This window comes from Mytilus edulis, chromosome 4 (assembly GCF_963676685.1).
Source record: "Mytilus edulis chromosome 4, xbMytEdul2.2, whole genome shotgun sequence".
NCBI classification, from domain to species: Eukaryota; Metazoa; Mollusca; class Bivalvia; order Mytilida; family Mytilidae; genus Mytilus; species Mytilus edulis.
The window spans coordinates 12,491,501-12,506,655 of NC_092347.1; the positions used below are offsets into that span (position 1 = coordinate 12,491,501).

Consider the following 15,155-nt stretch of genomic DNA (forward strand, 5'->3'; position numbering starts at 1 on the left):
GCATATATGTGCTTATTCAATATTTAAGCTGCTATATTTAACTGTATTATGTATTTTATTTTTTATGTATTTTTGTCCGTTTTCTATTTGTATTAATAGTTTTTGAAGGCCTCATGGAAGATTAACATGTAATTGTTAAATGTGTTACCTTCGTTAAATAAAGAATTTTATTATTATTATTATTAAATACTTTCAACATTTGCGAAAGCGGTGTTTTATATATAAAAAAAAAAGATAAGGGGGTCTATTAACTACTGTTACATGCCCTTAAAAGGGTACACACAATCCTTTAATAATCTACTAGTATTGAACAAATATTTCAAGATCTTGCATGAATAAACACAAAACAAATGAACCACTTATATACATGTAAGGAACTTTGAATATTGTTCATTTGCGATTTTATCATAAAAGGTTACAGAAACACGAGTTGTCTTCAGATGTCATATAAATACATTTGAAATAAAAAATGTGCTGAGTATCACTCTATTTGTCAAATAACAATTTGGTTCTACGTGAGCACAAGTTAAAACACAACCAAACGATTTTACCGTATTTACTCCTATCATGCATGTAATAGGCGAGTGACTTATTTCAAAAAGACGCTTAGTTAACGACTTTAATGCACCCACCTAACACACGGCTGTATTATATATCATTCGAAAGCTGTTAATCTGTACTTTCTGTTTTGCCCGGTCGTAAAAAAATCGTACGGTGCAATTTTTGTTAAATCAAGGTCAAAGGTCATGAAAAAACATTCCAATTTTTGCGATTACTAAATAAAACGCCATTTTCTAATTCTTGTACCATAAAATAGTCCAAAAGATCATATGAACGTTATGGAACATGATACATAATATCCAAATCAAACATAAGAGATTCGATGCTAAAAATTTCCCGAAAAATTGAAATTTATCACAAATCCTAAAAAAAATGAAAAATTATTCAAAAAGCAAAATATATCTTGGGGAATTGATATTTGTATGCTAAAAAAATAGATAATTGTATATGTTTTAGTTCAAGGAATATTTGTTTTGTAATTTTAAGATGCAATTATTAATTATTGTTCATGGAACAGCCTTCTATTGAAGTATTTGCAGTTGCCCAAAAATCTGCCATCTGCTCAATCAAAAATTGAAATTTATCACAAATCCTAAAAAAAATGAAAAATTATTCAAAAAGCAAAATATATCTTGGGGAATTGATATTTGTATGCTAAAAAAATAGATAATTGTATATGTTTTAGTTCAAGGAATATTTGTTTTGTAATTTTAAGATGCAATTATTAATTATTGTTCATGGAACAGCCTTCTATTGAAGTATTTGCAGTTGCCCAAAAATCTGCCATCTGTAAATAGCAATCATTTTGTTAATCTATGTTAAAATAGCACATCGCTAATTGTGAATATCAGGGAGGAGAATGATTTTCCATAATAAAAGAAGGGGTATTTAAAGTAATAAAAGAAGACATGCGAGGTAATTGAGGTTAAAATATGTTTTTTACGAAGTCAAACTTTTTTACTTTTTGTAATCATGTTTAAATTCAAACATTACTTTGCGACTAAATCATAGGCAAGATTGAAATAAGTAACCTTGTTCAGAAACACTTGGTTGTTTAAAGCGGGATGTAAACGAACTAAATAGAATGCGGCTGCTTCTTGTTTAGTTTATAATCGTGTTGTAGTAAGTCAAATTAAATGTGTTTAGAAGTTTAATCGCTTTCATTATTTGAATAAAAGATGCTTTGAGTATTTTCTACATAAGCTTTAAAAATACAAAATCATGTCATTGTGTATGTAAAACACTATAAGCAGTTGTAAAATAACAAAATGAAAAAGTTAAATACCCATCCTGACCTCATAAGATCATTCGCTGTTTTAGGAGTGTTCGTTTTCATGGTATGCTATCTTTGTTGGACTGTTGTTCGTCTCTTGGACTTTAATTTTATTTTGTTCATGGTTTTAATTAACTTTATTTCATTCATGGTTTGAGATGTTGATTGTTCCTTTGGTATTATTTTACTTTAAAGACATTAACTTGCAGTAATGAAAATCGGCCAAAAAATCCACTCAAAGTAAAGTGAAGAAGATTAACGCAATAAGACAAATATCCGCGAAAATGACTTAATTTGCCCACGGTGATATATATATAGAACCAAATCGTAATCATGATACATTTAGCTACACGGATCTGTAATTTTTAAACCTTTTACTACTTGAATAGTGACGAAATATTTCAAAGGGACATCAAACTCATAATTAAAAACGAACTGACAAAGCCGGGCAAAAAACGAACAAGACAAGCAACAGTATACAAAACATAACATATAAAACTACAGATTGAGTAACACAAACCCCACCCCACCAACAAATAAAATTGAGTGAACTCAGGGGATCCCAAAGGGTAGGCAGATCATGTTCCACATGTGACACCCTTCTTAGTTTAAATATATTTATTTATAGTGGATTGGGAAACAAGTTTTGCAATTTAAATTAATCGCTTTCCACTTTGCGGATGCGAGTGCTGCCTTGTAGCGGCATTAGCCTGCTCTTTTTCGAAATCGACATAGGTGTGTTTAACGTGCAAGATATGTGGCTCTCTCTTAACACGGGTCAGACCATACTCACAAATGGTGTCAAGGAAGAGCCGAAAATTCAGTCCCTGAAATTTTCATCACGGAATGGAAATCGAACCAGGAAGCTTTGTGTTAGTAGTCCGATGCACTAACCACCACACCACGGCTCTCTTTAACCCGTCTTGTGGCTCATGTATTTCCTAACTCGGTGCCAAGCCTTATTCGGTTGGTGACATTCAAGGCAGAAATGACGGCAATTTGGTTACGTCGATGGAACTTTTTAGTCGTCATCTGGCGAAACAGATAGCTCATAGATGTCAACCAACTCGTAGTGGGATGATTTCAACTTTGCATTTGAACTCTGGTTTCAAACATTTTTAAGCCACCATTTTTCTTCAAATGTCTTGTACCAAGTCAGGCATATGGCAATTGGTATCGAATAATCTGTTTCTTTGTATGTTGGCGTTTGTTTTTGTAGCAGTTCTGTGTTTCTGTTATATCGTTGTGTTCCTCTTATAGTTGATGCGTTTTCCTAGTTTTTGCTTTGTGACCAGGATTTATATCAGTTACTAGTAAATCGATTGATGACTATTGAATAGCGGTATACTATAGTTGCCTTTATTTCAGAGGAGTTGAGGCTCAATGAAATCGGTCTCCTCTTTTAGTAGTAAAGATATACAGGCGTTGCTATAATGTTGTTACATAGAAATGAAAAGTTTATAATTTGGTAGTAAGGGGTGTTTTTATAGGTTGTTTTATGCTCATCTCTTTTGTCGTAAAACTTGTTCTCAACCAACCCTCATCATCGATTTCAAGATACGAGATAGAGTAAACTATATCTGTTGAGTCTTTTATTTTCAATTTCAATGGAAAATACGAGTCCAACATTGTCACAAATTTTGCACTATTTAGTGAGATGACATCATCTATATAATGGGAAGTAAAGTTTCAAGATAATGATAACTTCTTTTCAGTCGTCATCAGCAACTCTTGCATGAAGTCATCCTCGTATGAAAAATGAACTAGTCATTCAAGCTATTCAGGAAGTCTAGTTGTAACTAGAATCGTTGCGTATTAATGGATATTTTTTCTTCAAAATTATTCTTATTTGATGAATTAATGCATGTAAACAACGAACAACGCAATTTAAGCAATGAAGTAGTCAAGTTTTATAATGTGTTTACTAGTTTTTGAAATTCTTTGAAATTTCAATTTTCATCAATTTATTTTCTATTTATTTTGGTCTAAATTTTCAATTCACATTAAATAAATAAAAGGTCTTTTCACTACATCAATATTTATAATGATGCTACAAATCAAACAATTAGAAAAGTCGAAATATGTTTATTTCAGTCTGGTAGTTACATGTACAATGCAGATTGCAATCTCTTATTTTCAGCCCCTTTATTTCAAGCAATAAGATGATTCGCGCACATATTTTTTCACTCTAAATTTTTCAGATTCTTAAAAATTTATTTATTAAATCTTATATTGACCACATACAATGTTTAAATAGGAAAAAATGCTTAAAAGCTGTTTTTTCGCAGATGGCGGTATTTTGGGCAACTGTATGAGTTGTTATGATTTGCTGTTTGATTAGAAGTAAGCATAATTTTAGGAAATTTTATGATGTCAAAAACTTCTTTGATAGTTATTACAGGGTTTTACTTAGTTTTAGTTGATTAGCTTTTGCACGAGAAAGAAAAATTTGGGTTTTCACACATTTTGTTCACTTTTACTCGAATTTCAGGAAACATGTGCTCTCTGTCAAAAAAACACTTTAAATATTAAAAAATGCATTTGAATAATGACTGTTAATCTCTCTGCTAAAGATTTAAATTGTTTGCATATTTGAATTTAGTATATAAAAGTCATATTATGCAATCAGGCTGAAATCTTAGAAAATATGCAATTATTCGTCCTTGGCCTTTGATCTTGATTTGACGGAAATTGCACCGTACGATTTTTTTACGACCGGGCAAAACAGATAGTACAGATGTGTAGCTTTCAAATGATATATAATTTAGCCGTGTGTTAGGTAGGTGCATTAAAAATCTAATTTTATGGTTAAAGTCACTCGCCTATAACTGTAAACTGTTCAAACTATCCGGAATATCTTTAAAAGTCGGATTACATGTTCAACAAAAACTCGACATTTCCTCATTGTTTTGTTAGTTTTGCATTAGAAATTAATCAGTTGCCCATTTGCATTATTACAAGTACATAAAATTAAAGCTCGAGATCACATACTGTTTGTTGGTATATCTGCAGATGCGGATACGTCAACGTATATGATACGGTTGATACGTCTTTAAATGACCGACATCTAATAGCACATCAATTCAATACTTCAATATACAAGATTCAACCGCTTTCTATAGAAAACAATTACTCCTCCTCCATTGCACTTTCCTATAAAAAAACTTTTTATCATAACCATTTAATTCAAATTCCGTCGGGCATTTGACCCAGCACTCATTTAAGCATACGATATCACAATTCGTTATTTCCATTAAACATTCTTTATCTTTTAGTTTCCGCCATTGACCTTTAGAGATATTTCATGAGCACACATTTAATGAACATTTATTACAATTATCACTTTCCAAAACTTGTTTGTTTTAAGCGACCCGAAGCTTTTCGTACCGTTACTCTATCACCGAATCCAGCAAATTTAACCACTAGTGTTCTCGGTTTTTCGGCATTCGTCTTTTTCCTACAAATTCTATAGGCTTTTCGAGTTTTATGCGCGTTTTAGCATCTTTAATGTTCAACCTTTGCTCGAGAAAATCTGTAATAATGTTGATGCAGTTTACCGGTGCTTTTTTCCGCCACATTCGCCTCCTCTGAATCACCCAGTGCCCCGTTTATTCCGGTATCCATTTCAGTAACTTCAATTTGTTCATCGATAGCAAAGAACAGAAGATTATTGCTAAAGTTTTGTTTTTCAACGTTGACAAGTCTATTTTTCACATTTAAGTTAACTGTTTTTGAGGTTTCTATGCTTTCAGACACCTTTTCAAGTTTCTTTTTAATAGCTTGGTGTTCATCCTTTATATTGGACATACATTGGGCACTATGTTCAGGCGTGCTTATTCTGTCTTTGCAGGATTTCATATCAACATCAACAGCACTAAATTTCAATTCATATTTGTTTAATCGCTCTTCAATAGAGTCTAGCTTGTTGAGTTTTGTTTCCATCGAATCAACTTTTTTACACAATTCATTTAGTATCATCTCCATTCCGTTTGTTGCTAGATGATGCGGCAGGGATGGGGGTGGCGGTGTTGGAATCGGGTATTGTTGAAACTGATAGGGCTGGTCATGGTACTGGAAATTTGGTATACTTGATTGAATGGGTGTGTATTGACTAAATCTCTGATTAATTGAATTGTTCATGTTTGTATTTTGATCGTAATTAATAGTAGGTGAGTTGTTGTAAAGACACGAGAAGGCCTCACTTAATGTATCTGTTAAAAATACCTTGTTTTCGTCACCCTTTATGTCACCTGAACACTTTTTCTTCTTTCCTTTTGTAAACAAAGAACTATCACTTGTCGAGTCTTCATATGAATTATTTCCTTTAGCCTTTTCCCTCTTTCGTTTTTTGTCCTTTTTGATTTTTTTGTCAGTCTTTTTTGGCATTACTAATCACACATTTAAATCCAATGAAAATAACTAATGCTGCATATTTACAAGTTTTACGCATTTTAATATCATAATTCAAAAACGAAAATTTTCACTGCCATTTAAACTGGCGCATGCGAAATAAATAAAATAATAATACATTTAACGGTCAACAAAAGATCTGGTATATGCAGTATTAACACCTTATATCTGAGTAGATTGAAACTTTAAAGATATACAAATATCAAAGACAGCTATATCACATGAAAAAGAAATTATAGCTACATGTAACACTCTGATATCGACCGCTGAATTTTAAAGTTTTGATATGCAGTTACGACATCAACTTGCAAAATAAACAATATTAGTATAATAATAGCTTTTCTTAACTGGCAGCCATTGCTCTGACCTTGATCAATATTATTGATATAATTCGTCGTTTGATACATAATTTAATGTCATATTTTTCTTTATTTTCAAGTCGTCACGGTGTTGTCCTATTGGTGTGTACCAAGAAACTCCTTTTACTTTGTATTGTAACATACAGGTAGTCTAGCGCGCCGGTTACAGTGCAGGCGGTTTGGTGTCACGATATTTCAGTAGCATGGGTTCGAATCCCGGCGAGGGAAGAACAAAAAAATTGCGAAATCAAAGTTACAGATCTAACATTGTTGGGTTTATGTTTAGACGAGTTGTATATATATATATATTATATATATATGATCCATTTAGTCCAGCAGATAGGTGAATAATTGTGCACTTTGTGTTAAAAGCATAAAATTTGGTAGAAACAGTTTGGACCATTCTAAACAAAATTAGATATGGAGGCAAGCTTGATTTGATCCACTTCCGGTTTTATCATCAAAATGGCGGACATGCATTTGATAACTGATTAATGGTTACCCAGCAGATAGGTGAACAATTGTGCACTATGTTTTAAAAGCATAAAATTTGGTAGAAACATAGTTTGGACCATTCTAAACAAAATTATATATGGAGGCAAGCTTGATTTTATCCACTTCCGGTTTTATCATCAAAATGGCGGACATATATTTGATAACTGATTAATGGTTATTCAAATCTCACAGCTGGTAGCCAAAGTTTGCTGTGTAGACTATAATATTATTGTGTATTCATGGTTTGAAATAATGTATCATTTCTTTGAAACCCTCGGGGTATTTTATTCAGAAATTTGTCACTTCCGGTAAAAAATATCACAAGTAAACGTAATTTAGAGACAAAATACATATGTTTGATAAAAAAAAAGCAATGTTGTCCAAAAAAAGGTTAAATATCCTTGACCATTGATATTGTTCGATCAAACATCAGCATAACGAATCGTTCGATTAATTGCGTGATAGTGGTGTCGACATTCACAGAGTACTCACATGGGTTGCGTCCAATATCGTAGAGGCTGCAAAGGGCTACGTAGATGTATGACTATTGAACGTGTAGCTAGCCTAGCTGCAACATAGATATAGATAGCAGCTAGATTAGCTACTCGTTCAGTAGACACACATCTACGTAGCACTACGTAGCTGCTACGATATTGGACGCAACCCTGGTCTCTCATAACGGTGTATACTCTTGTGACACCATTCAATACCATTCATGTATCCCCTGGTTTTTTTTTACCTTAACCAGCGATCTATGCCACAGTGTCGAATACAGTGAATGCATGGAAAACAGGCAATGCATATGCTTTTTCTTGTCCTAAAAAGTTAGCAAGCTCATGAATTAAAATGTATACGAAGTGGTTTCCAGTCCCAAGGCAACCCATAAATATCAGCTGCATTGTCACAATGACATGAAACAAGTACTAATACATCGGTAACAACTGTAGCAATAATTCTCATCTCGAAAATGTGTTCATCCATCTGTTAATTTGACAGAAAATGAATGAGCTCTGTTTTGTTTTTATCTACATGTGAGAAGCTCTATCAGTTTAGTGGTTAGCATGATTGCCTTTGACAACGTCTCCTTGTACTGTCAATCTTTATATTGTCTACAAAAGTTACATCTTGTCAATGGTTCTAAACAGTAAAATCACAAAAATACTAAACTCAGAGGAAAATCAAATCGGAAAGTCCCTTTTCTATTCAACGAACGACGAATAGTATCAACAACTGCTGCGGAAGCTATATCTTTAATTTGTATACAGAACAAGCAGTACGTTGCTGTCTTCAAGAAATTGATTTCCTATCTCTTCTGCAACAGAACCTACATCATGGATAAACGACATTTGAGCTCTTAGTTTCTGCTCATGTTCAGTTGTGTTCTCTTCATCAAGAAATCGATATATATGACTGTCCCTCTGGTATCTTTCGCCCTCTTCTCAAACTCTTTAGCATGTCTTGCCATTTCTTGTCAAGCTGTCATCCATCTATTCTTCGGAGGGCTAACGGGTTATCTGTTAACAGTGCCTCCATCCGACTTAACAACATGTTTATTTCATGTGTTCTGTCAGACAGTGAACCATTATTTCTAAGTGCATATGTTTCTTCAGATGCATGATGACGGATCTTTGGAGAGTTAACGTTAAGGATTCGTTTGTAGCTGTTAAATATAAATATCCAAGCAATCGTTAGTGTTTCCTGCTTATAAGAGTCGGTTGCTATATATTGTCCATACAACAACATACTAACAAGAGCTACAAGAGATCTTGGAACATTATTCTCCTCCCAGTTCACTGGAAAACTACCGTCAAACCAAAATGTAACAATAAACATGTCACTGCGAATTATTGTTACTGCTTTATAAATCTGCATTTAGTTTTAATCAAAGGCATCATCACCTGCTTTCTGAAACGACGGTTCTATATTATCTTTGATAGCAAGTTAATTCTCTTTCCCTTGTTTTTATTCCTGAATATCAGGTAAATAAGCAAGCATTAGATATAAGAAGTTGTATGAGTGCCATTGAGACAAATCTCCATCCATGTCAAACATGTGAAAGCTCTCTCACAGGCAAACAGTCTATTCTTTTATCTTGAATTATTAACCCTGTCTTCAATGTCAACATCTAGATTCCTTATTCGCCTATAGAAAAAACCTGACATCTTGAATCCTGGTGCTAAATCTTCTTCAGTTATGGAATCTTCATTGTAGCTGATGATGTCAGCTAATGCGATTTCATGGCTTATTCGTGCGTCTCTTCCTTATTCAGTCTCATCTTCACTAGAGACTTTTGATGCCTGTCGATAAAGATAAGCAAGACATTGGACATGATATTTCGTTTCTTGTACAAAGAGGTCCCCAGCACTGAGCTTCTCTAATAAAGTTGTGAACTGAAGCATTTGTACACAATGACGGTGTGGGTGGGTTTCCAGCTCCGATTGCCTGTTTTGTTTACATATCATCTGTATCCTTTTGATGTCTTATTTTAGCTCTCTTGCGTTCTATGTTTAGATGGCAGGTCTTATGCCATGTGGCATTGTTTTTGTACGTAGTACGTGGAAGACCCCTGCCATCATATTGTGTATACAGATGGGTCGTAGACGGTAAACATGGAAGTTCTTTGTATTTAACGAGATTTCCAACCAAAGTAATATATCTAGCACCAATATTGATACAATTTGAGGGTGTAGGGCATTGCAGCTATTTGTCTGTCATATTTTGACAAATTATAGATTTAACATTGAGAATATAGAAATAGGAATATATCAAAGAGACAACAAACTGACCAAAGAGCAGACAATAGCCGAATGCCACCAATGGGTGTTCTATGCAGCGAGAAATTCCTGCAACCGGATGTGGTCACTAGCTGGTCCCTATACAAATGGTGTACTAATTCGGAGTAAATGGATGTCACATTAAATTCCAAAGCATATAAATGAACTAAAATCCAGTCAACCGCCTCAACATTTGGGGACGAACTACCTGGTCTTCGATTATCTGATGCCTCAATAAGTTTAAATCTTTAAGAGCTCATCTTTCAATTGTTATTTAGACTCTTGATTTATCGAAGTGTATGTCTATCTTCATTCAAATGTAATAATGAAACAGTAGTGTTCACCATATCAATTGAATTTTAATGATCTCCAAAGAAATAAATACCTGATTCTATTACACCATTTCTCTCACTTTTTGCAAATTAAAAATCAACATTTTTCCTGAATTTTGACATGAAATTTCGACCGGAAGTTAACCAAACTCATCCAAATTGCTGCTTCAGCAACACTGAAACCCATCTAATACGATTCAGATCAATTAAAACATCAGTTCTTTTAGTTTAAACTAAAAAAATTGAAAGAGAATTTTGAAAAGTTGATATTTAAACATGCATCCGCCATTTTGGATTTTACCGGAAGTTAACTATATTTCCAGCTTGCCTCCATATCTAAAATTGAATAGTATAGATAGAAGTATGTTTGAACAAAGTTTGGTGCTTTTAACAAGAAGTGCACAATTCCTTCATATATTGCACTTATCTGCTGGACTAATTTTGTTACATCTTGTGATCAATTTTATTTGGCAATCGCCAATGGCAGTCAGCAAGGTTAAAGAACATCAGTTGTTCGACCTGTTAGTCAAATGCGTTTTGTTTAAATACACTTTTTCATTTTTGGTCTTTTGGAAAATGTTGTTTGTGCTGTATTTAGACCCTTCTACAACGAAATTTGTTTTACATGCACACGTATAAAAAATGCAGTTTTTATCCAACGCAATCATAGGTTTGAACGTAGTTTTCAATTTAGACTTGTATATACAAAATGTATATATAATAAATGACTGAATAAATAGTCAACGATAAATCTTACGGGTCGATGGATCATATAAACATGATTCAGTACACTACACAATATAATATATAACAAGTCTAAAAGGGTACAACATCACCAAAAACACAATAAAACGAACAATATGTAAGTTATTTCGGATAACAGATATCCTTCCTCGGTAATTGCACGATGACAAATGAATAATGTCAATTCAAATTAAGACTCTATCAAAATCTTGAAATTTATACAATTTAAGCGAACGCTGGAACAATTTTAAAATTTCCAAACACGGCGCAAAGACTACAAAGATATGCCACAATAAAAATAGTTATTTACGATGTGAACTGGCACAACTCTCAATTCCCAAAGGTGGTGACAGTTGAGATGTTAAACAACTGCGTGGAAATACAGTCCCAATAAACAGTCCTGACCGATCTAAGCTGGTATAATATTTAAAATATGACAACGGTAGAGCAATTGCAACAGAGACTGCGTATTTAAACATCCCAAAAATTTGTAATTTGATGATAAGAAAAATGAGTAATAAATTTTTACTAAGGTTAAGTAATAGAACGTGGCTGCGTATTTACACATCTCTGCCAACTGTAATTAAAACTAGTATAATTCAAAAATTCCTGAAAAGTGTAAGAGTCCAGTACGGAGGCGGAGTTACTGGACACAAGTGATTGCAGGAAATTAGTGATGGTAGGGAAAATGAGTGACTCTTCTATGTTTTTTCATTAATGCCCTATGGGGAAACTGTCCTGAGCGTTCATATCCAAAAACTTTCCCTAGCAAGTCTGTCGGCCTTTGACTAGTCCTCGTTGTGATCAATGATGGTGATGGTAAGTTTTTTAAGATCAGCTTGGGCGTGCCCATATGATCTTAAATGACGACTTACGGGGAGGTCGGGCTTGCAGGTGTAGTCACTACGATGACCATTCATGCGTTTTTTGAATGGCTGTTCTATCTCGCCAACATACTGCATGCCACATCGACACTGAAGAATGTATACAACATTCTGGGTTTTGCAAGTTACATTACACAATATTGTGTACACAGACCCAGTGGAGTGGCAAGTAAATGTTTGAGTATTCAGTATTTGTTGGCAAGTCAGACATCGTTTGTTACCACATGACTTGCACAATCCTGTAGTTGAACAGCTTTTATTAGAGGAGACGGCAGCTTTCACAAATAAGTCTTTAAGCCTTGCTGGTCTCCGAAAAGCTAAGACAGGAGGATCCGGAAAGATTTTGCATAATTTTGGGTGATTGGCAATACTTTGCCAATTGGCACGGATCAAACGTGAAAGGTTAGTAAAGGTGGGATTGTATGTTAAAACAAATGGAACTATTTTGCTGCGCCTCTTCTTTTTGTACTGTAACAGATCATTGCGGCTGTTATTGTTAGCACGCGCAAACCCCTTATCTATGTCCCATTTCTTATAACCTCGTTTGATTAAAAATCCGCGAAGTTCCTGTAACCGCTGAGTGACAGCCTCCTCAGAGGAGCAAATCCGCTTTACTCTGAGAGCTTGACTGTACGGGATACTTTTTGTACAGTGTTTGGGGTGACAGCTTTGGGGAGAAAGGTACTGATGTTTATCTGTAGGTTTACAGTAGAGGTCTATTGATATGACACCGTCCTTTATAGATGTAGTTGTGTCTAAAAAAGATATCTGAGAGTCGGATATTTCATATGTAAATTTAATTGACTGGTGGGCGTTGTTTGCATGTCTGATAAAAGCATCCAATTTTTGTTGGGATTCAATCCATTCATGTCAACATCATCGATGAAACGGAACCAAGACAGATGTTTGGATAAAGATGTTAAAATAATTTGTTTCTCTAATTTGCCCATGAAAATATTGGCGTAAGACGGTGCCATTTTCGTCCCCATCGCTGTCCCGTTTATTTGAAGGTAATTCTCACCATTAAAGGTAAAATTGTTGCATTTCAGGACCGGAGTAAGCAGTTGGACTAAACATTCGGTAGGTAGTTCTAAAGTGTTGCGCGAGTCCCATATTTCCCTACACGATTGTATTCCGTCATCATGAGGTATGTTGGTATACAATGAGGTGACATCAAAAGTGACAAGGAGGGTTTCCGGAGGAAGAGGGTTCATGGATTCCATTTTGCGAAGCTAATCTGTAGTGTCTTGAATGTGAGAAGGAAGATTTTCTACATGAGATCTTAAATGAAAGTCTACAAATTCCGAGATTTTCTCAGTCGAGTGGCCGTTGGCAGATACAATGGGTCTACCAGGTTTGTTAACCTTGTGTATTTTAGGAAGAAGATACAATCGACCAGGCTTGGCGTTCTCTGGTTTTAAATATCCAATTGTATCCTCATCTATGTAATTGTAATGCATTGTAATATTACTTTTTTTGGATGTAATGCAAAGTAATTTGTAATGCACATTTTCTGAATTACAATTACATGTAATGTAATGATTACTTTAGTTAAAAATTGATGTAATGCCTCCTTTACAGTACATTACTTTTCATTACAAATTGGTAAAATAGATAAAATTGAAGAATATTGTATAATAAAAATAAAATATTAACAAAAACAAAAGAAAGTATGGAATAAAATTTTTGTCACAATTAATTACTATATATATATAAACATCAACCAAACAATGTTAGATCTGTAAATTTGCATTCGCAAATTTTTTGTTCTTCCCTCGCCGGGATATATATATATATTTTTATTTATAAGTACGTCTGAGCCAGTGACAACTCTACAACAGATTTATCCATCGGATCACCACCAGCAGTGATGGTGATACATGGCTGTGTACATTATGTATATACAACTCGTCTAGACATCAACCAAACAATGTTAGATCTCTGAATTTGGTTTATATATCATGCCTTATTTATAATGTACTGTAGTACGACGCTAGATTAAAACTGACGTCGAAAGGTAACACCTGGCCACCGAAAGCTTCATTTTTATGAAGCCCAGGTGGTCGTGTGGTCTAGCGGGACGGCTACAGTGCAAGCGATTTGGTGTCACGGGATCTCAGTAGCATGAATTCGAATCCAGGCGAGGGAAGAACAAAAAATTTGCAAAAGCAAATTTACAGATCTAACATTGTTGGATTGATGTTTAGACGAGTTGTAAACATATTTATATATACAGTTATACTGTCTTAACAATTATTCATTTAAAATATTGCAACTTTGAAACAAGATCTAAACTTTAGAAAACTATAAACTCTTAATAATTTTCAACCTTTTCTTTTACAATTCGACAAAACTTCATCGCACGACTGCTTTTTTACAAACTTTTTGTTATGAACGCGCTAAGGACAATAAGGAAAAGATATACCCTTATATGAATAATTTCGACTGACTGGTTCTTAACGTTCATGACCGCATTTTCGTCTGTTGATAAACAAAAGAATACCCATTTTGAGGCTAGTTAGAAATTAGACATTGTTGCTATCTTCTGGCTGGCCAGAATACAATATGTAGCCATAGTCACCGATTATAGATTTTAGACAGATAAAAAGATAACAGTCGGGCATAGCAAAACATCTCTTTCGCAAATGGTTGTAGTAAATATATGAAAATGACTGGTAGACACAGCAAATGATCATGATCTAATCCCTATACAGCCTTTCAAATATAAAGTTCCCTTGAACAGCTATTGTGAATAAAGTCTACTATTTTGAGATCGTGGAACAGTTATCTTGTTCGATATTTCATAATCCATTGCACGTTCTACCGTTTGTTATCATTTCAAAAAGCCACATTTACTATGTATTTCAATTGCGAGATACAGAGACTTACTTAAAGTTTTCTGGTGAACTGAAATTCAATTTGGATGGTCCAGGTTCGGCGGAAACTCTCGACATTCTTCAATCTTTTAGATGTTATAAGTTTTAATTATTTCATCTGAAATAAAACATATAACACATAAGTTGTTTTTTACAATGATAAATTAAAAAAATCGGCTGATACTTTATGGTACGTAAATAGTAACAATACATATAGATAGGTAAACTTACATACTATTTTTTAATATACTGCATATCAACAACCTTCAAGTTGATTTTAATTCTAAAACTTAAATATGAAAACATGCACTTAAATACTAATTATTGTTCCAAGTTACTTATATGGAAGACTGCATTTCAAAAATATAATTCAGTTGAAAGTAGGTCAATATATGGAACATTTATTGTAAGCTATTTTAATACAGTCGAAATTTTTCGAAAATTAAG

At 33.9% G+C, this 15,155-nt stretch overlaps 1 protein-coding gene across 2 annotated transcripts in view; it reads right to left on the bottom strand.

Annotated features, from left to right (window-relative positions):
* The window catches only part of LOC139518971 (uncharacterized), a 68,610-nt gene extending 53,784 nt beyond the window's left edge, over positions 1-14,826 (bottom strand). For both annotated transcript variants that reach the window (XM_071310676.1, XM_071310674.1), the window contains exon 1: positions 14,722-14,826. In XM_071310676.1, the coding sequence (XP_071166777.1) occupies positions 14,722-14,786 (65 nt within the window). In that variant the 5' untranslated portion in view covers positions 14,787-14,826. The remainder of the gene's footprint in view (positions 1-14,721) is intronic.
* Positions 14,827-15,155: the final 329 nt, after the last annotated feature.